Here is a 22,734-nt window from a genome sequence, read left to right as displayed (position 1 = left end):
TAGGGACACGTCGAGGGCCGCGCCTATGGGGCTGGTTATCCCTATCTTCCCTGATTGGATCTCGATATTGAAGTTCTTGATTCATTCGTACCTCATTCAAAGTAGTATTCAATGCTTGAAGTGTAGCATTTATTTGTGTGATTGTAGCAGCGTGTCCGTCTAACTGTTGTTGGACTTCCATAAGTGTATCATTATGGTCATCTTTAGACATTTTCTAAAAAACCTGCAAAAATAACACTCAACACTCAAAAATAAAAGTTATCAAACCTCACCGTTAATCACTCAAAAAGAAAAATTTAAATTCTCAATGAGCTAGAATTCAGTCTTGTGAGTCCCTTAGGAGAGTTTATATCAACCAATTAGAGAGTGGATGAACCGATCTACCAAAGAATCCTAATTTGCACTAGGATGCCAAAAACTGACGAGACACCAATTGATTCGTGTTGCACCAAGGAAGAAGTTGTGCACACGTTCAAATCCTACTAACACAAGAAACAAGAAGGTGTTAGATAACGTAAAGGAAGAATAAAGGCAAACAAATGAAAACCTACAGCTAAGAATCAATAAAAATTGCTGAAAACAGAAAACCCGAAAAACTGCGGAGTAACTTGACAACTTCGTTCGAGGTATTCCCGATCTCCAAAAATCACGAAATTAAATCTGGAATGTCCTTATATATTGAATTTTTGATCTGGAAATTTTGGGCACCAAATTCAACCCGCTGAGTCTTTTTTAAAATTTTTATTGAATTTCGTCTTTTTTTATTTTTTTTGACTTTTTGGACTGATTTTTTTACGGGAATAATTTTTTTATATTCAATAACAGTGCCACAAATATGTATGTAAAATTTCAGATCAATCGGACAACGTTTACCCACTCAAATGAATTTTTTTCGAATAATTTTTCTGGGTAAAACTGCTGTTTGTGCTTTAAAAAATAGAGATTAGTTTAGAAATCAACCAAGAACACCCAAAACGCCCAAAATCTGATACCAAATGATACGGGGTTGCGCGCGGACCAAGATCGAGTTTCCAAGTCACGGGAAACTCCTACGAAAACCCTAAACAATCAGATCTGAAACGAAACAGAAAATTAAAAGATTAGAACTTTGAATTTCCAGATCTGAAATAAAATCCCCAAATCAGCAAAGAATCAAATTGAGAATAGAAATAAGTGTTAATAAGAGTTCTTGAAACCTTAAAGGAGATTGTGATTCTGCCCAATTGAACACCAAGATAGTTTTCCCCAAATTTCGACAATCTAATTTCACCCAAAAAGAGTATGGAAGAACCCTAGAAATTGGGGATTTTTTGGGCTGATTCCTTAAGATAGAAAAATGCTAAAAACACAATAAAAACAGAAAATAAATTAGATAAAGATTCAGCACAAGTAGAAATAAAGAAAGAATTGACAGTAAGAAATTAAAAGATAAGTCCTAAGAAGCCTTGAAATCCCGAAAGATCTCACAACTCCCTTCAAACGGCTCTAATCTCCCCTCCAAAGAATATCAATGGCAAGAAGAAGGTTGAAAATGGCTCCCACAATCAAAAGATTGTTAAAACAACTTCTAAAGAAAACCCAAGAGAGAATTCTTGGAGAAAAACTCAAAGAGAATTCTGCACTTAAACAAATCTGAAATTTAATGTATTTGAGTAGTTGTTTGCAAGGTGGCCAGCCATGCCTTTAAATAGGCCTTATAACTAATCCTAATCTAATTAGAAAACTAAAATAAAAAAAACTCCTAATTATTTTAATATGGAAATTCAGTCAAAGGTCTTTTATTTGGGACTCTTAGACTGAATAAAAATTTAAACTAAGTAAATAAATAAATAAATAATAATAATAAAATAAAACTTTACAACTTGGGCCACTTTGACAATTTGGCCTGATTTTCAACTAAGTATAGGTAGATTTCTTGATTGGGCTGGGAATTTGCTTATTGGGCCTTGCCTTCAAGAATTTGGGCTTGTAATCCATCTCCTACCGAAATTGAATCGTTGATGCTCGTAATGGAGATCCAATGCGCTTTGGTTGCAAGATTTGGTTTCTTGGACCAAGATTCTCAATATTTGAAATCTTGATTTTCCCATTCTTTTGTGTACGCATCTAAGGCCTTGCTAACAAACTCCTGAATGGTCCCATTTAGTTTGGAACGCATTTGTCGGGCCTTTGATCTCGTATCATAGTGATTATGAACATCCTTTGTAATGAAGAAAAATAGATCATCCCCAAGCAAATAATATTAAAAAACAAACTTTAAAAGTGAATCTTACTTCTCAATTTCATATAGATAACGGTATCAAATCTTTCACCATCCTTAAGAATATAAAGTAAAATAAGTTAATCAAAACAATAATAATATATAATGAGAAAAGAATGAAAAATAATAATCAGATATGAAATATTAAATAAAAAAAACTTCCTGTAAAAACTTTGCATCTTGCCGTAAAAAAATATTGAAAATCATGAAGGAAAAATTTGATCGTCAATAAAAGGAACTATCACTTTGAGCAAGATCGTGCTTATAACGTGTTATAAAATAAAGAGAGGTGGAGAGAATAAAGAACAAAGAAAATATGAAAGTAATAGAAGATGTACTTTATTGATCAAAAGGGATAATTACAATGTTTTACCAAAGTCTCTATTTATAGACATAAAAAGTATAAAAGGAGTAGAGATCTAATTCTAATAACTATTAGAATTTAAAGTACATTAAAATTTTATATTGATCATGATAGACATCCACTTAATAAGATATTTATAACATAAACGCAATTTAAAATGTTTACATCTCAAATTCATTGCTTTCAAAATCGAGTTGGACTAATTTGATTGACAATCAACCAATACACTAGTCTGAAACAAGCAAAAAGCCAACTGACTGTGAATCGATTACAAAATACAAACACTAAAGTCAAATATACATTCCATTTGGCCAAATCTGAGTGATCCCTATACGTCGAAGTATGGTTCAAAGCTCAAAGCAATTTAATATTTTTTTAAACAATTTCATTGTAAGTTTTGATCATATTTTCTCTTTTTGAGCCTAAAACTACTCATAGCCTCTCGCCAATTCTTAAATAGGAGTATAATACGCTTTAACGTATTCAAATTCATGTTCTCTTGTACTGAAACAATACCTATACCAATCGAACTAAGTCTCAGCCGACAATGTTTAATATTATTAAAATTATGGTAATAGGTTATTTTAAGTTTGAAGTTTATAAATGGATATTTTAAATTTACTTTTAATTCCAATGGCTGAAGTTTTATGTCACGTGGAAGATCCCGCCACTAAAGATCGTAATGTATTCTACACCAATTAAATCTGATTTTTATCAACTACCTATTGAACAAGATTTTTTTTTTTTACCATAATTTTGTTCTTTTTGGCTACATCAATAAACCACTTGAAACTTTTAATTGTCTTTTGCACAAATACATCATTGGACATTGTGTCTTTAGTCCATAAAGTAAGACCTGAAAGAAAAAACCTTTCACTTGACAAGTTACAAATTTACTTGTAAATAACAAACAAACTCTGATGAACGCAAATGTTGGTTCATAATCATACAGTTTAGACGAAAGGGTAACTGCGAATATTACCAAATATCAAAGGCAATTTTCTCTAGCAAAGACAATGCCTAACATATACATGATGCAGCAAGCTGCCATGTTTACTGGCAACGTTGAACAAAATCTAATTATCTAATAACACTTTAGACCAGAGGCGGGTACTGCTTTGCTTGCAAGCGGACCCTTCTCTTATATTCATCAGCATCGTGCAAAAGAAAGAGAAAGTATATATGATTAAATGATTATGATTTTACTTTAATTGAAGCTCCTCGAAAAGGGAGGAATACAGAGTGCCATGCCTAGAAACTTAATTGCATTTAGCAACCAATAACCATCTTAAATAGAATAAGGTTTAATGAGTTAGATCGATTTAAAAATGATATCAGGAACGTTATAATCATTCAGTTCATAATCAAGATTATCCAGTCAATGCAAAATCAACTCAAGAAACATACATGTATCAAGATGTTGTACCCTTCAGCTTGAGCAGGATCGGTAGTATTTGGTGCATTCAGCAAGTCCTGGATTCCCACAAGAATCTGTTTCACGGTTATGGCAGGTCTCTAGCCCTATGGAAACAAAAATGGCCTTAAACCTCCAAGATGGAGAGATGGAATCACTCTGATCCAAGTATGTAAAACAACAATCAAGAGGAGAAAATACTTACACTATCCTCATTAAGGATCGAAAGGCAAATAGTACCAGATGGGTAAACGTTTGGGTGGAAAAAAACCTTGTGGAAAATTACACTCTGGAGGCTTGCTATGATAATCTTCACTGAAGTACAGTGTAAGTGGGAAGTAACCACCCTCCCAATTAGTTTGTAACATAGATCAGACATCGAGTTAAGCCAATTGAACTTTTAAAAGAAACACAGCTATAATTGTATCTAACATGCACACATTCTTTCACTATTCCTTTCTCTTTATTCTATACTAACACAAATTCTCATGAGACTTTTTAATCAAATATTTAACTTCTTCAAAAAATTTGTTTAAAATCAAATTTCAAAGATGTAAAATTTGTTTAAAATCAAAATATTGACACAAGCTTTCATTACTCGTTCTTTCACTTCAAACAACTGAAGCAAATTCAGGGATGTCAAGATCAAAATCAATAGCAACACAAAGTTGCAAAGCAGACCTAAAATTTGCAGCCCAAACTTGTAAGCTTTCAATCTGCAACATATAAATAGCCAGATAACCTCAGGATTTATAATCCTATAAGTAGCCATTCTACTTATTGAAATTGCAAATGCCTTAAGAACCAGGCAGTGAGCAACTCAATTCGAAAAGCTTTCTCCTAGTCATATCTAGAGGTACATGAACAATTTTTAGTTATCAACAGTGGTGAAAATTTTCCAGAAAATAGTCCTCGCCAATAATGTAGATAAGTCTCCATTAACATGGAACAAGAAGATGAATGAGGCCTAAGTTCAAAGACCACACCAAAGTTGATTACTATATAATTAACAAATGACAAGAACTTTAAACAATATTGGTGAACCGCTAATAAGAACAACCAAAAATGTAGACAAAATAGATTTCCATGAGTTATGACAGGTTATTAATGAGAAATTTGTGTGTTCATAAGCTCTGCAACTAAGATAGAAGATCTAAAGCTTCAACAACCACTAAACTCCCAAAACAAATCAGGAAACAACATTTTAAGATAGCAATAATGCCCAAACTGCTTTAGACATAGGGGAAGAAGCAAAGGAAGTGAAAATGAATGCAATTAATACTCAACTCACAGAAGCAGGTCTTTTGGCTAGCAGCTATACAATACCAAACAACTAATCTATAAACCATTAAAATAATGTTAACAACATCAAGTTGTGATAATACATATAATAGCAATTAATAGGTAGTCTCGACTCCACAGTTCATAGGTCTCTGTTTTCAAGACTATTGATCAAATTATGTAAAGGTCACCATCATAAAATATCTACAACTATTTAACCTATCAACCTGACATAAAAGATTGTTTAGATACCAAAAAAAAAAAAAATCACTTATAAAAGCCTCAAATCTATTTTTATTTCCTCTTTTTATGTACAAAAAAAGAATATATCAACTTCCAGTTTTTGTACATGCAGTTCGATATCTACCATTCTTCCCATCAATCATCATTTTCCTAAAACGTTCTGAAAAAAGTACGACAAATAATGCATCTATAGCACAACCTCCAAATAATCACGGTGAAAATAAACCCATCACTAAAATTTTTAGAACCATCAATATCTTTGCAGTCTATGTTTTACAAGCTTAAATCGCATAAGATTAGGTTTCAATTAGATCAATTCAGCTCCATCTCTAATATTATCTCAAAATGACTGCCTAATTTAACCAAAATGAAAAAATCTAAAACAAAATTATAAATTTAAAAGAACAACACAGTGTCCAATTGCCAAGAAGTGAAAATAATAGACAAACCCGCCCGATTTATTGAACCAATAATGGAAAAAAAATTATAGGAACTAAATAGAAAATTTAACTTACCAGGAATAATGACTCAGGTTTCGCAACAAATTCCTGAAATTTCAAAAGAAAAAGGAAATAAAAGAACATCAAAGAAAATAAAAATAATAAAAAATTTTAAACCAAAAAGGAAAAAGAAAGAAGAGAACGGACATGAGGATGGTTTTTCCTCTATGCTTTTCATTCCTCGGCAAGTCGACCACGCGCTATTCCTTCCGACATATCTTCTCTTACTTCCTCCTACACCTGATCATTGATAATTGATAATTGGTTGGTACACTCAACCCGGCCCAAAACCCCGTCCAGAAAATAGAAGAGTTTTGATAAAAATATAAGTTAAAAAAATATATTTTAGCAAACAAATAAGATCCATTTTAAAAATAGGTCGGATTTCAGATAAATTTTTTCTTCGAGTTTGACTTGATTCGAATTTGTAAAAAAAAATTTATTGTTTTCTATTATTTTGTTGCCATTTCATTATTATATTGTTATTATTATATTGTTATTATTTGGATATTATATAACTTGTTAAGTTGTACTTATAATAGTGTTATTTAAGTATAAATATTTTTTAATTTATTTTTAATTTGTTGAGAAATATTTATTTTAATATTTTTAATGTATTTGATGTATTATATATTTTAAATTTATTTTTATATAAAAAATAATATAAAATAATTAATACGGGCAGGCCTGGTTGAGCTCGGGTTTTATCTTTTTTATTTGGGCTGGGCTTATCAAACAAGGCTAAAATTTTGTTACAGCCCAACCCGACCCATGTTCACCTCTACTCCCTCCCTCATTTTCTTTCTTCAATAATTAATTTTTTATAATAATGAATAATAGCTTAGAGGTGCTCTGGGCTCAGTCAGGTTTGAGTCAGACTCATATAAGGTATATAAATCAATTTTTTAAGTTCGGGTCCAACTTGGCCTAAAAAATAGGCTTATTTTTTTCAAGCCCAAACTGATTTGAAAACATGTATGGATGGGATGAAATTTATTAAATTCCATTCATCGAAGGTGTGAATTTTCAAGTTTGGAAAATCAATCAACTTGCGATGACTTTTTGGGTAGGATCCAGATATATTTGGGTTGAGATGTCTTATAGGGTTCAAAGATCTATTTCTTAGTTTTGAAATACACTTTCAATCACTTGATTTCAAGTTTAGGAGCTCAAGTTATGACCGTTTTAGTGAAGACTGCGCAAGTAGAATCTCTAGACGAGGTTATTACGGAAATTATGAGTTTCGGGATTTTAATTCGAGTTTAAATCTTATTAGGTTCGATTTTTAGGCTTATGTTTTTATTTGATATGAGTGCAGTATTGTATTTATTAGGTATTATTATTTTATTATTTATTTATTCCGAATTTTGAAGATATTTTTTAAGTATTTTAAGTATGATGAGAGTTTTATGTTTTTTAGTTCAAAATTAATTGTTTAGATTAATTAGATATCTTTTTATGATTTTAAAAAATAATTAACATTATTATATTATAAACTTTTCATCTAGTCAAAAATTAAAATAATAAAAAATATTAGATGCAGTGGTAAGACAGATTATAAGAGAAAATGAAGTTTAAACCTTAAAATAATATTATTGAAAAGATAGTTAGGAATCTTGAATATAAATCATAAAACTAATATGAAAAATACTAAAAAAAATAAAAAAAAATTAAAATTATAGAGCAAGGAATAAAGAAAATGCAGCATGATTTGTTTGTTAACGGCGGAACCAATCCAAAAAAACCCACATAATATTTTTTACAGTTATTATGCAAATATGAAATAATCCGGATGCACTGTAAATGGGAATTTTTGAGTAGGTGAATTGTCAGCTTCAGTGGTAACTAATTAATTAAGAAATGGCATTATATTTAAAAAGGTTACGTGAGAACTAAACCTGAAATTGATCAAAGGCAAAACGACTTTTGGATTGTAATTAGTTATGGGGTCACTCACAATAATAGTTCCCCAATCCACCAACTCCCTTGCCTCCAGCCACCCTGTTTTTCCCCTGCTTTTCATGCCACATCATGTCTTGGATCACCCCCTTTTCACCATAATCATCACTCACGTCAACTAACAATTTTAACATTTATGTTACAATATATTTTTATATAAAACTCGACTAAATAATTAATGAACTTTTATATATATATATCCGAGGTTAATGATAATGTGATTTATTGATAAAATATTGGATTTTCAATTTCAGTAATCAGGAATCAACTGATGGCAATATAAAAACATGCAAGCCCAAGAAAAGTTATAATAACAGACACTTGTTGAATGTATTATTATTATTATTAAGTTTCAACAACCGCACAATGTTTGCATAGAAAGAAAACCAACCAACTTTTTAAAAAATGAGAAAGAAAATACTTAATTTGTTTTCCATGTGGTTTAATTTGGATTCTAGAACATTATTAGGTTGTGTGTAATATCAGTTCATGTTGGCTAATCTCTTACATTGCTTCAACCTTATGTATATCCATCCTTAAATCAAACCCCATTTTTCTCTCAATCTTCTCATCAGAAGACCAAAATCTTCTGATTCATTTCAATAGAAGAGGGGGAAAAAGTGTTAAGAAGTAGAGCACTTGTTCCTTTTTTGTTTTTGACAGAGAATCCAGAATAAAATGAAGACCAGTAACACCAATACTAAGCTAATTCTCCTCCATCCTTATATCCAAAAACAAGGAAGCTCAAACAGATTATGGCTTCTTGCTTTTGTCTCCTTCTTCACCATAGCTTTCCTTCTAACTCTTATATACACCAGAGAGTCGATTTCTACTATAACTACTGCCCCAAGCACAACTGTCACCGGCCCTGCAGGCTCCGCCATTGGTGGTCCGCCGTTGCCAACCACCGTGGTCAACACCCTCCTCCACTATTCTTCAAAATCCAACGATAGTTACCACATGACATACTCAGAGCTCAAGCCAATCTCCGATGTGCTGAGGAAATGTTCTTCCCCTTGCAACTTCCTTGTTTTCGGTCTAACACAAGAAACCCTTCTCTGGAAGTCCTTGAACCACAACGGACGCACAGTTTTCATCGACGAAAACCGGTATTACGCCGCTTATTACGAAGAGTTACATCCCGAAATCGATGCCTACGATGTACAATACACGACCAAGATTAGTGAAACCAGGGAGCTAATAACATCGGCTAAAGAACAGATTCGGAACGAGTGCAGGCCGGTCCAAAACCTGTTGTTCTCAGAGTGCAAGCTTGGGATCAATGATTTGCCGAACCATGTTTACGAAGTGGATTGGGATTTAATATTGATTGATGGACCAAGAGGTGATGGACCCGACGGACCTGGAAGAATGCAACCCATCTTCACTTCGGGGGTGCTAGCGAGAAGCAAAAAAGGGGGCAATCCAAAGACTCACATATTCGTTCATGATTATTACAGAGATGTGGAGAAGATGTCTGGGGATGAGTTTTTGTGCAAGGAAAACCTGGTGGAATACAATGACACGCTTGCACATTTCGTGGTTGAAAGAATGGAGGAAAACAGCTTTCAGTACTGTCGCAACTTTAATCATAATATTACATCCACAAAAGCTTCCTCATCTTCCTAGTTAAAACTACTTATCCAACTTCATAAAAAACATACAGTCCAAAGGGGTCAGTCAAGATATGGTATTGAAGAAAAAGAAAAAGGAGAATATGGATTATTTATCATGATTTCATTGGAATTTTGTGTTAGATCGATCGACCCTTTTTTGTTGAGGGGGTGTGTGTGTAAGAAATAACCCTTTTTCTTTACAATGAAAAGAAATTTAAGTTCCTTGAATCGGAAGTTTCAGGACTTCAAATTTGTCATTAAGTTCTTACCCGAATTCTCTTCTTCTCCCCTTTGTTTATTTTTGTGCTTTAATGACAAAGAAGCTGATGAACACCATGGAGTGTTTGTTTTAGGTTTCTACATGGCTTGGAGTTGTAGAAGTTTCAAGTAAAAAAAAAAAAAAACACCAAAGTTTTTCATAAAAAGGTAAAATTACGAGAATACTTAATTTACTTATTAAATTGTGCGGATTTAATTCTCTATTTTTATTTACTCAATTATTTCTCTACTTTTAAATTTACACATTTTTTAGCTTTTAATCTAACATTTTCCGTCAAACCCATTAGATTTAATTAGGCGGCCTCTTCTAGGTTTACACAATCTTTTTTCTTTTATGAAGAAAGAAGGTAATCGACTGCCTTTAAATTAAGTACTTCTTACATGTGATGCACCAAATTTATCTTCTAATAGAAGTTCTCTAACAGAAAAGTTAGGGAACTCAAGAAGAGTGAGTTCAACATCAATATTTGAGCCTAATTGAGCTAGCCAATCTACCACCTTATTACCCTCCCTTGGAACAAACTAAAATTTAACTTCTTCTAATTGCCTCTTAGCTTCCATAATCTGTCGTATAAGTGTCATCAAATTAGTACTCACAAAATTTCCCAATATCATCTCAATAGCATCCAAGTAGCCACTCTCAACAATAATCTTAATGTAGTTTTGTAGGCGAGCCACTTCAAGACCAGTTAAAATAACCCGTAATTTAGACTTTAGAGCAGAGCCTCTGCCAATATATTTCCTGAAGCCTTCCAACCAATTCCCAGTAGAATCTCTCACCACACAACCAACCATCAGATAGTGTCCATTCATATTAGAAGACCCATCAACATTAACCTTAACCCATCCACTATTCAGCAGATGCCATTTCAACCTGACACCTTGGTTAACTCCTAATGAACCATAACCCATTAGTGATTCACAGATATTAGAGACAAAGCATTCTTCCCTACATACAATCTCATCAGGCAAGTTTGAAACTTGTTGAAAAATAAATTTATTCCTATTCATCCACAATAGTAAGCATAAGACAGCAAAGAGTCTCATTTCCCCCAAAACTACCATTCAAGTTGGTAATTACCCAATCCAAAAGATCTAAATTAAGGAAGTGAGACAAGTAATTTGGGGGTATTACCTTTTCCCATACCTTAGCTACAACAGATCAATCACGCAGGTTATGAATGATTGTTTCTTGAATATCCCCACACATGGTGCAATCCTTTAAGGGAGACATATTCCTTCTATTCCTTTCAAATTTTGTTAAGAGTTTCTAGTGTATAACTACCCAGAGAAAATGCTTGATTCTTGGTGGTAGATTAATCTTCCAAATTCCACTCTAAATATTATCCCCTACCCGGTCATCCATCTGTACTAAACTGTTGCATGCCGCTTTGATGGAGAATTTCCAAATTCTATGAGTTTGCCACAGACAAATGTCTCTCCCGACCATTTCACAAGGAGGAGGGCATACATATAGTCCAGGACATCTTTACCAACATACTACTGAAGTGATGACCAGTTTCACTGACCATCCGCTTTAACCATATCGGCTACCTTGATTTTTTTCTCTCTATTCGAGTTGGCTAACATGTGATTTCGAATCGCTCCCAATTCAGGAACCCAAATATCGTTAAAAAAATCCACATCTTTCCCATCGCCTATGCTCCAAGAAATGTTTTACCTAAACTGTTCCCAAATATTTGATAAAGAGTGCCAAACATAAGAACAACAAGGCTGATAAATAGATTTGGGGCATCGATCCATTATCTTATATTTCTATCGCAACAAGCGTACCTAAAAAGCATCCAGATTGGTCGTAAATTGAAAAGCTACCTTCATAAGAAAAGAGCGATTTTAGGGGGGTCATTTTCCTGAATCCAAGACCCCCATAGTTCATAGGTTGGCAACATGTGTCCCAATTAACTAAATGCACTTTCTTGGCATCTCTTGTGGTGCCCCAAACAAAGCTCCTAATAATTTGTTCAATCTTGTCACAAACACCTACAGGAATCATGGTTGATTGCACAAAGTAACTTGGGATGGCCAAAAATACTGACTTGGCCAAAGTAATTCTATCAGCCATAGAAAGGAGTTTAGCGTCAAACCCATTAAGCCTCTTCTGCACCTTATCTATAATAAATTGGAACGTACTCTTAGTGACTCTCTTATGGAACAAAAGCATTCCCAAATAGATCCCCAAGTCATCCACTTCCTGAAAACCAAACTCCTTACTAAGCATCTCCCTAACCAATTTATCAGTGTTGGCTGAAAATGAATTTTTTTTCTGCATTCATTTTGTGACCTGAATACAAGCAGAATTGGTGAAGGACCAATTCCATGGCTACAACAATTTTCTTACTTGCTTCTTCAAACAATACTAAGTCATCCGCAAAAAAAAAAGATATGATAGAGGAGGCTCTTCCCTTTCAAGCTGAACAGGTTTCTAGGTAGATTCAGTGACAACCAACTTAATAGCCTCACCAAGCTTCTCGATAGTTAACAAAAATAAATAAGGAGAAATAAGATCCCCTTGCCTTACTCCTCTTGAGTGGAGAATTCTTCTGTGAAACACTCATTCCACAAAATTTGCATGGACATAGACGTAGCACATCACATAATGACATGAACTAATGTCTCAGGAATTTGGGTATCTAAAAGTGTATACTCAATAAACTCTCATCTTAATCTATCATAAGCCTTCTCCATGTCAATTTTGATTTCCATCCATCCTTTCTTCCATTTTTTGTGCCGCATCGAATGAATAACCTCTTGAGCAATAATCACGTTATCCAAAATATTCCTTCTCCAACAAAGCTAGTCTGATTAGCTGCAATAAGAGACGACATGATAGGTTTGAGATAGTTCACAATTACCTTCGTTTGGACCTTGTAAGGCACTATATATAAGCTTATGGGTCAGAACTGAGAGATTGACTCTGGAGAACTTACTTTGGGTATTAGAAGAATCAATGTTTTGTTAAGAAAAGATTCAATATTACCTCATTCAAACACCCTTTTAACCATGCACACCAGTGACTCACCTACAATATTCCATTAGCTTTGATAAGATTGGGCATGAAGGCCATCCACCCTCGGTGCTTTAAGCGGTGCCATCTCAAATAGAGCATCATGAACTTCTTGATGCGAAGGAATTCACCCAATGAAATTCAATAAATCTTGTTCAAGAATGGAGAACATGTTCTGAACAGGAAACCGACCCATACTAGACGAATCTTTCGTAACCTTTTAAAGAAAAGAATAGTTTCAACTTTCAACACTTCCTCATCATAGCACCACTCTCCATTAGACGATCTTAGAGCTTTGATCTCATTAAAACGCCTCATTGAGTTAGCCTTACAATAGAAGTATTTGGTGTTTCGGTCTCCAAGAGTTAACCAATCACTCCGCGCCTTTTGTCGCCAAAGTCTCTCTTCCAAGTCCATAATTCATTCAAGTTCTACTCGCAATGATTTCTCAAGATTAAGAAGATTCTTAGATTGAAACATCTTCAGTGCTCTTTGGATGCAATCAAGTTGGTTCGTCATATTTCTCTTTCTCTTCAAAATGTGCCTGAAAACATCCCTATTCTATGTTATCCCTGTTACCATAAACTTCTCAACCAAATCTTCTAACTAGCTCTCACTATTTCAATTCCCATTAACCATATAACTAAAATTACTATGAGACAACCAACCACTTAAGAACCGGAAAAGACGAGGGGAATTTGTTTTTACCTTGCTACCGAATGAAATCGAGAGCGGGCAATGATTGGATTTGATTCTCAGCATATGGAAAACAACAATATTTGGGAACATTATCTCCCAACGAGAATTGCATAAGGATTTATTAAGATGTTCAAATATATTCCCTCTATTCCAAGTGAATTTGGGACCTTTAGATTCAGGATCCTTCAACTCACAGACTAAACATACCTGCTGGAAAGCTGGATAACAACAACCCTATTCGAGCCACCTTTTTTTCTCATCCTCATCAAGCAAAGCATTAAAATCCCAGTAATCAACCAAGGGAGATTAATATTTGTAGCAATGCAGCTTAGGCCATACCATAAATCCTTCCTCAAATTTCTACGGGGACTCCCATAAACACCTATAAAGAACACCAAATCTATAACATCATCAAATTTAATTTTCATGTGAATAAACTGCATATGATTAACCATAACTTCGACACGGATATTATCTTTGCATAGAACCCAAATTCCACCTGAATATCCCACAGCTTCCACTTGATGCGAATAAGGCACACCAATACTTTTAATTACTCTATCAGTTTTTAATCCACTAATTCGGGTTTCCATCAAAACCATAACACAAGGATCTACTTCATGTAAATACTCCATATTTCTACCAAAATTAGGGTGCCCAGCACCTTGGTAATTCTATAAAAAAATTCTTGACATTATAAAAATCAAAATAAAAAAGGCCAAACCTTTGAGGGCACCATCACTCTTCTGATGAATCGTCCATGAGTATCGCGTCGCTTTCACCCCATGGACCACTCCTGATGGTCGACCTTGAATTTGTCCATTGTCAGCTTGGTCCAACACCACCAGTTCTGTGTTCCCCTCTCGCGTATTCACAACTTTACCCTCCACTTTCAGACGATCCACCATTCCTTAGATAACCTGTCAAACAGGAACCATGCCAGCTAGGACATCAAGATTATCCCCATCTCCTCTGGACTTAGAGCTCAAAGTATTATTACTCTTATTTTCCTTCAAAAAAGGAAGGAGTGTAGAACGAGGAATAATATTTTTGATGCCCAGTTCATTTCCCATAAGAGGAGAAGAACCAATCAGATCATTTGAGTTTTAGTTTTCTTTGAAATTATGAACTGAGTGAAATTTTCGATCCAATATTCCTTGGTTACCATTGGTACCAAATGTAGGTAGCCTAGAGCCCACTTTCAACCCAATCTTGAGAGTTCTAGAGCTCATCCCAGTCTTCTCAATTCCACCCTCTGATTCTCTAGTCTAGGCCCACCCACAGCCTACTTATTAGCCTACCATTTAACATCTACAACCCATTTTTTATAGCCTTTATCTTTAGTATTCTTCCCTTTATTACCCCCCATCAAATTCTCTTTCATTCATAATCTTTGTAACAGATGCAGTGAGCTTTTCTTAACCCTCACCCAATAATTCTGCAGGTAAATTAGCTCTTTGTTCCTTCTATTTCCCGCAATTAAAAATACCTGCACCATTCTCATCGAGATCCAAAAAGATGTTTCCTTTTCCACACTCTTGTCCATCATTGTTTCTCTAATTTTGTCTACAACTCCGATAATTCACAATCATCCAATCACCGAACCTTTCATTCTTAACCCGTTCTTGAATTGATCCAGTGTTTTCATGTTGGTCCAATCTAATAAGATCCTTAGCTTCACCCGATCCTTTCTCAATATTCTCCATTATCTTTGATTGATCTCCATTATCTTTGATTGAGAATAATCTTCTTTCAAGTGCCCAAAGGTGCCACAGCCAAAACAAACTGTTAGAAGATATTCATACTCCACTCTATGGATCCTACTAGTGATTCTTATTCTGGAAATGAACGGCTTGCTTAAGTCGATTTGAACTACAAATCTGGAAAACTGACCCCCTGCTCCTTTATCCGTCATTAAATCAATTTTGATTACATTCCCCACCATTTCATCGATGGCTTGGAGAATACTTCTCTTGTACAATGATCCTGATAAACCCTGTATACGAACCCACACAACAACACTATGAGGGAACAATTGTAATGGAGAAAACTACTTCGCCCAAGGTTGAACCATTAGATACTGTTCGTAAATCACCCATGGACCATTCGAAAGAATGTTGCTATATTCCACAAAAGATTCAAACTTAGCTAGAAAATAGTCTTTTTCAATATCCATAAGTTGGAATCACATAGATGGTTTCCATAACGAAACTTTGTTCCATAAGACATTGTATCCTATCTTCCCCCTAAATGTTTGATGACCACATTATTTGACACGCTCTCCTCAGTTATTGAATAGATTCTATTCGAAAAACTAATTAATGGAACTCCATCAATATTTTCATTTCTTATATCTCCATCCATTAAATCAATATCATCATTTGCCCACTTATTATTCAGAGAATTATTCAACGAATTCAAATTCATCACTGCATCTCTAAATGAGAAAGGTTTAGAACCCATTGGCTTCGTCTACTCCTTCCCTCATTCGTCATCGGGAGGGTCCTCTTCTTTTTTCCTTACTTTTTTGACCGTCTGACCAGGAAGACCCCTCGTATCCTCGCTCATACCGCTTTAGAATATTTTGAAATATTTTTATTTTTGGTAGTGGTAACTTTACATAATCTTTGATTTCAATTTTTTAAGTAATGGCAGTAAGGTTTCACTTAGTTTTCACGTTCTTTGTTTTATTTTTTTCGCAACTTTTGCTCCTTTTTAAGTGTTAAGATTAACTTTTGAGTTTTACATTAAACTTTTAACTATTTTAAATCCAACATGTAATTAAGCAGTGATAAAAAAATTTGTGTAATTTAGAAGAAGCCACGTAACTACATCTAATGGAATTAATGAAAAATGTTAGACTGGGGACTAAATAAATGCAACTCGAAAGGTAACAAAATAATTTTAAACAAATAAAAATAAAGAGACCAATTTCACACAATTCAATAAGTACTATATTTAGAAATTTATCTAACAAGCAAAATTTAAACAAGGATTACAAGCAAAAAGAAGGTACTAGAAATAACATTTCCTAAAAGCCAACAGGTGGAACTAAGAATCGGACTTTGACCATATGAACAAGATTAATAAGTAAATAGTATGAGTACTAAAATCAACAGCGGAGCTTTCACTCCAATCGTTCTCCACAAGTTAAATGATTCCATTAGGTGGATCCACAAAGAACTTGGTTTCCAATGTATCTAAGAGTAGCAATTTGGCCATTAAATCAGTTGATCTATTAGCAACTCTACTAATGTGTCGGACTATGACCATCCAAGGCTTGAAGCAAATTCGACTGAGATGAAGTACTAAGGCATCTTCAGTATCATTGCTCTACTACCTCTATATCAAATTCTTAAAAGACAATCAGTCCGTTTCCATTTCCACTTTCCTAAAGCCCAATGACAATGCCAACTCCAATCCTTCGATTATTGCCTAAACCTCGGCTTCAGGAATGGAATAGAATCTTGACCTCCTACCAAGTCCTTGAATCCACTGTCCATCATGATCCCCAAACGGACCCCTAACTATAGCTCTCTCCCTGTCATCTAAGACAGCAGCGTCAACATTAAGCTTAATCCAACCAGTTTCTGACAATGTCCATCAAGCAGTCCGTTAACTCTATGTAACTTGAATATAATATATGAGGAAATATATTTAATTTTTTATTCAAAAAATTCATAATGACTAATTAATTAAATAACAATTCAAAGAACTTAAATTTATTCTCAAGTCATTTTTTGTACTTAGCGAGAGCTTAGTGATACATGCGATCTATTTGTCTTCATTGTTTTCATTCATTTCATATTATTGGTTCTTACATGCAATTCGTTTCTGGTTATCTCGAGCTAGTAAAGGGACCGATTGGGCATATATAATCAGGGCTTAAATAATTTGTAATTAAGTTTTAGTTTTACGCCTACTAATTACAACATTATTTAGTCACGAAGTTATTGCACTAAAGTATCGTGACCGAACTCTCCCTTATTATATATCATTACAAAAACTACTTAATAAGTGCTCGTCTAATGACCTTGTCATAAGTGTGTTGTCCTCATAGAAATGTCCTTAATCTCTTTGGGATAAATTCGTTCTCCTAATATGATCCTATTTTTTCTCATGGTAACCATTACATCTTCCTTCATAAAAAGTCAATGAGAGGATATCATTTTCCTTTTATTGGGCTATGAGTTCCAAAATTGTTGAATGATGTTACATACTGCAGAAATCATATACCCGATGTACTAGCTTTTGGTTCACTATCTATTTGAACTCGTGTTTTTAGTTACATCAAAGGATATGAGTCACGCATACATAACCCATCATCCACTCAGGATTAAAGTATGTTGCACTATGAACGTTACAAGTGAATAAATCCACAAATGAATCTAAGATCTATTCTACTTAGGTCATATCAAATGTATTATCAATCTAGTCAGACACAACTATGTCTCTATCTTCTAGGAGTTATCCACTCTGATACCCAAGACAATGTATCTCCCTAATTGGGCTTGATAGATGACATATTAGTCATTCAATCAATTTGATCAATGTCGATTAGACTAAATATGTGTTTAGATTATCTACTAATGTAAGTCGTCTTTTCGTATTATGATACAACTACGTGATGCTACTTAGTATTACTTAAACGTTAGATAATCAGTAAGTCAATATTTGTTCTCATTTTTCTTTGAATGCAAAATTCGTTCAGGACAATATACAAAGATATTAATGAAATTTATGGATATATATTAAACCACTTGTTCAAAAAATACAAGTACATATAGACAAAAATACTACATTAAGGGCACTAGATTCCAAAACTATGAGGTTTAATTAAGGCTTTGTTCATTCCTTACCAATTTACAATATAATTATAATTAATGTAAATGCAGTTTAAATTCTCATTTCATACTCTTCATAAGTCAACTTCCTTGAGCGATTTTAGTCGCATGATTCATTAATAATTTTGTTTCTAATTTCTCATAGTCCTATGATTAAATATCAACTTATAGATTATGAGGGCATTAAAGATAGCCATTTAATTCTCTAGAATTTGCATCATAATTCATATTTAGCCCACCTTTCTCACATTTTATATTTTCATTCTTTTTATAGCATTTAGCCAAGTCATGTTTAGCCCCTAGAATTCATTTCATAATTCATGTTTGATTCAATCTTCTCATATATTGTGCTTTCAGTTTTCTAATGATACATAGCCCCTAGTAAACACTAGTAGATGGAGACTCGGATTCATGGGAATCCTCCACCACACTAGAAAGCACATAAGTGCTAACCTGAAGGCATCATATAAAATCTCTCCTAACACACCAAAGGGTTCATAAAAATATAACTACACCACACCAAGATGCAATTAAGTGCATGGCCTGAAGGTGATGTAAAGCACAATAAGAAAAAACCTCCACCACATCAAATGTAACACCCCATATCAGACTCGATCTCGAGCTCGAGCTATAAGATGCTACTATCATCAATTTAATAAATTCAAAACATCATGGAACATATCATCATTTAAATACATAAATAATAAACATTTAAGTGCATAATCACAATCATTTTTGGGTCATACATGAGCTTATAAAAGCTCTCTTATTAACCCGAGCTTGAATTAAGACCAAACTATAAGGTTTTAAAAATTCAAGTACGATGTTGCAACCTCAAATCCTCTACGTCGTGACGTCCCCAACACAATAAGTCACAAAATGACTTTAAGTATATTGACGTCACAGCATCACTCACTATCAGCACCACATTGCGACATTGGAAAATTGTGGTCGTGATGTGAACCTTACTTTTGTTAAAAATGTCATTTTGAATCCCAATTCAAGATGTGCCAAACAACCTATACCATTTACACAACTCAGTACACATAAAAACATCCCAAACTCATAACACTTCATACAAAACAAATCATTTAACCATTTCTAATAAAAAACAATTCAACATGAGTTCAACCTATTACAATTCTATTCATTTCAATATATTTAATCAAATGCCAAATGAACCTATGTCAAAACATATTATGTAACAGCTCGTTTTTCAGTGCTGCCGAAAATAATGGTCTTAAAACCTCGTTTTTCAATGATTTAATATTTACGAGTACATTATAGCATTATATTGATTTTTTTCAGTAATTTTACCAAACGATTAGTGATTAAGGTACAAGAACTAAATCATAAAAATCATAAAAGTTTATCGTTATTGATTTTTATTAGTTAAAAGGTTTAAATAGTAATTGTTCAGGGGTTTAAGTGGAAATTAAACTACTTTAAATTATGGTGGACGATCATGTGTTTATAATTTAGTAAGTTATATATTAATTTATTAATTAAATAATTCATATATTTTAAATAGTAAAATAAAACCAAAGTTATTATTTTCTTGTTTCTTCAACCTTTCACCATCTAAAAAAATTGAGAAAGCTTCGAAGCCGTTGAAAAAGCTTCAAAACGTTCAGCCGTTGAATATATGTCCAAAGTGAGCCTGTTTTCCCTAAATTTTATGTTTTTTAGATCATTGTAGCTTGATGTAGCTAGCCCTGGGATTAAATTATGATACTGTTAAAGTTTTCAAATGTTACCATTGATATTTTTGAAGCTTTTGGTGTTTCGATGTTAGCTTCTAAGCTTAGAAATAAAAAAGGGACTAAATTGTAAAGTTTAAATGTTATTTTAGAGTATAGGGACTAAAATGAAATAATTCAAAATTAGCATAAAATTTTTATAATTATAGATATTAGAGGTCTATAGAAGGATGTGATCAAAATCAGATTGGAAAAAGGGGCTTAAATGTGAAAGAAATGATAGTTTCAGTTTTAAGGACTAAATTGAATAAAATGTGAAACTTTAGAGAAATTATGAAAAATTAAATTAAATTTTCATATAAATTTAATAAGATGTTATAAGGTAATTGAAATTGATAAATTAAAATGAATTATCGTATAGGCAAGATTTGAATCAATCGGTAGATAATCGATGATACAAATCCAAAAAATCATGGCCATGTCTTCAATGAAAATAAGCCAACAATTTGAATCTCTATTGGCATTGTAAAACTACCCGGATGTTTTAACTTCAGAGGTATCTTCTTTGCAATTAGAGGCATCGATGTTAATTTTCTCACCTTTTTTTTCATTTTCCTATGCCGTTTCATAATTTCCTTTAAATATTTGGCATATTTCAGAATTGTCTATAAGCTCTAATAGTGGCAAATTGACATTGAGGGATTTAAGTAAATTAAGAAAATTTATAAAATCTACATTGTCCCTCTTTTTTTGTCCCTTAATCTCATCAGGATAGGACCTTTGTTGTGCTTGGGTTTGACATTACTGGATCAGAAACTGATCCGGCTACCTCATCGATCGGCTCATGGTGCTCAGCTTCTTCATCCTCCTCCGTGGGTTCGTCGAAATCTTCTAAAATTTCCTCTTGTTTATGGATGGGTATGATTGGTGGCTTTATTGCCTTGCCCAATTGCAACGCGATTTCCTTTGCATGCTCATTTCCATCTCTCTGAGGGTTGTTCTCCATGTTACTAGGGAGACTTTGACCATTTTGTTTTTGGAAAATTGTCATCAATTGACTCATTTGGTCACAAAGGCTATCCATTCAGGACTCAAGTAGTCCATAGTAGCTTGGACTTGTTGAATGTCTGTCTTCATAGTTTGCATCTCTCCCTCTAGTCGGTCGAATCTTTGACCACATGTAGCATTGTCATTCCCCACGACTGTTTGTTGCAATGGTGGAGGTTGGTAAGGAGGGTTCTATTTGTTTTATGGTTGATTTGCACCTCATTTATTACCTCCCTAATTGAGGTTCCAATGATCCCTCCAACCTTCTGAATAGGGATTTTCACCCCTATTATTTACATAGCTCGCTTTGACGAGTGTATCCAAATGGTTAAACTTTTCTAAAATTTTTTGGAACTGATCATTGTCGTTTTCTTCGTTTACTATTTTCACCATTAGAGGCTTAAATTTGTACATGAATCTCTCATTAGGCCACATGTACGAATTCATGGTCATGTCTTCAATGATTTTGTAGGCTCGTTTGTATGTGTGGAATATAAGAGATCCGCCAGATGGTCCATCTAAGTTAGATTTTATGTGGTCGTTAACACCATTGTAGAAAATTTGTATTTGGAATCACGCTTGTAGTCCATGGTGTGGGCATTTTCTTAACATTGTCTTGAAATGCTCACAGGCCTCATACAGGGACTCACCTTTGAACTATTTAAAATTGGCGATTTCTCGCCTTAATTGAATGGTTCAGTTAATCGGGAAAAATTTATGGAGAAAATTTTCCGCTAAGTCATTTCAAGTTGTAATGGAAACCTACTCTAATGAATCCAACCAACTAGTCGCATTGTCGCATAAAGAAAATGGGAATAATCTAAATTTTGATTCGGGTCTTCAACCATGTTCTCTTTAAAATGCAGTACATTTTGGATCATTTGGATTACCTCAAAATTATTAGCGTTAATCACCAGCCATTTTATGCTTCCTCGCACCGTGTCTAATGTAGGTATGGCGTACTTATGCAACATCATTTGTTCCATTAGGACTTCTTCTAGTATATTTCTTTGTTGGTCTCTTGGTTATTCAAACAATGGATTTTCTCGGGGTAAATTTATAACCGCAAGTGGATCAGTATTCATCACTTGACAATTGTGCCTGTGTAATTGCTCTAGATCTAAGTGTGGTTCGATTGGAGTGTTGAAGCTTCAGGTGAAATGCAACTTGAAAGGAAAATAAAACCAAAAATAAAAAAAAGTTAAAAATTGTATATATAGGTCTTAACTATAATACCTGTAACACCCCGAACCCGAGACCGACACCGGAGTCGGACACGAGATGTTAACAAACTTTGAAAAATTTTCCAGACACTGCCCAGTCTGAGTACTAGTCGCTTCAAAAATAATATCTTGAGTTCCACGACTCAAAATTCAGTTTTGTGATTTTTCCCTGAAACTAGACTCATGTCCCCACCTATGGATTTTTTTCTAGAATTTTTGGTCGGGCCAATTAGTACAGTTTATTAGTCAAAGTCTCCCGTGTTACAGGGGTCGACTACAC

At 33.9% G+C, this 22,734-nt stretch overlaps 2 protein-coding genes, 1 long non-coding RNA gene and 1 other non-coding gene across 6 annotated transcripts; 2 read left to right on the top strand and 2 right to left on the bottom strand.

Moving 5' to 3' along the window:
• Window positions 1-1,594: 1,594 nt before the first annotated feature.
• On the bottom strand, window positions 1,595-6,418 carry LOC107945485 (uncharacterized). Of its 3 annotated transcripts, none has more exons than XR_001696576.2 (3): window positions 6,210-6,356; window positions 4,032-6,110; window positions 1,595-2,200 (listed from the first exon to the last, which is right to left on the bottom strand). It is a non-coding gene; the product is annotated as an uncharacterized lncRNA (long non-coding RNA). The 3 variants fall into 3 exon arrangements; XR_001696577.2 differs by lacking the exon at window positions 1,595-2,200 and adding an exon at window positions 2,209-2,316; XR_001696575.2 differs by lacking the exon at window positions 1,595-2,200 and having other exon boundaries at window positions 3,806-6,110; window positions 6,210-6,418.
• A 1,916-nt stretch (window positions 6,419-8,334) lies between these two features.
• On the top strand, window positions 8,335-9,865 carry LOC107945484 (protein IRX15-LIKE). Its single transcript, XM_016879507.2, has one exon. The coding sequence runs from the start codon at window positions 8,700-8,702 to the stop codon at window positions 9,648-9,650; it is 951 nt and encodes a 316-aa protein (XP_016734996.1). The 5' UTR covers window positions 8,335-8,699; the 3' UTR covers window positions 9,651-9,865.
• Window positions 9,866-13,663: 3,798 nt separating this feature from the next.
• On the bottom strand, window positions 13,664-14,795 carry LOC121224077 (uncharacterized). Its single transcript, XM_041106580.1, has 2 exons — window positions 14,365-14,795; window positions 13,664-14,022 (listed from the first exon to the last, which is right to left on the bottom strand). The coding sequence occupies exons 1-2, from the start codon at window positions 14,546-14,548 to the stop codon at window positions 13,838-13,840; spliced, it is 369 nt and encodes a 122-aa protein (XP_040962514.1). The 5' UTR covers window positions 14,549-14,795; the 3' UTR covers window positions 13,664-13,837.
• A 7,019-nt stretch (window positions 14,796-21,814) lies between these two features.
• On the top strand, window positions 21,815-21,920 carry LOC121224847 (small nucleolar RNA R71). Its single transcript, XR_005922590.1, has one exon. It is a non-coding gene; the product is annotated as a small nucleolar RNA R71 (small nucleolar RNA).
• Window positions 21,921-22,734: the final 814 nt, after the last annotated feature.

This window comes from Gossypium hirsutum, chromosome D12 (genome assembly GCF_007990345.1).
Source record: "Gossypium hirsutum isolate 1008001.06 chromosome D12, Gossypium_hirsutum_v2.1, whole genome shotgun sequence".
NCBI classification, from domain to species: Eukaryota; Viridiplantae; Streptophyta; class Magnoliopsida; order Malvales; family Malvaceae; genus Gossypium; species Gossypium hirsutum.
This window is presented reverse-complemented; position numbering and strand designations above follow the sequence as displayed.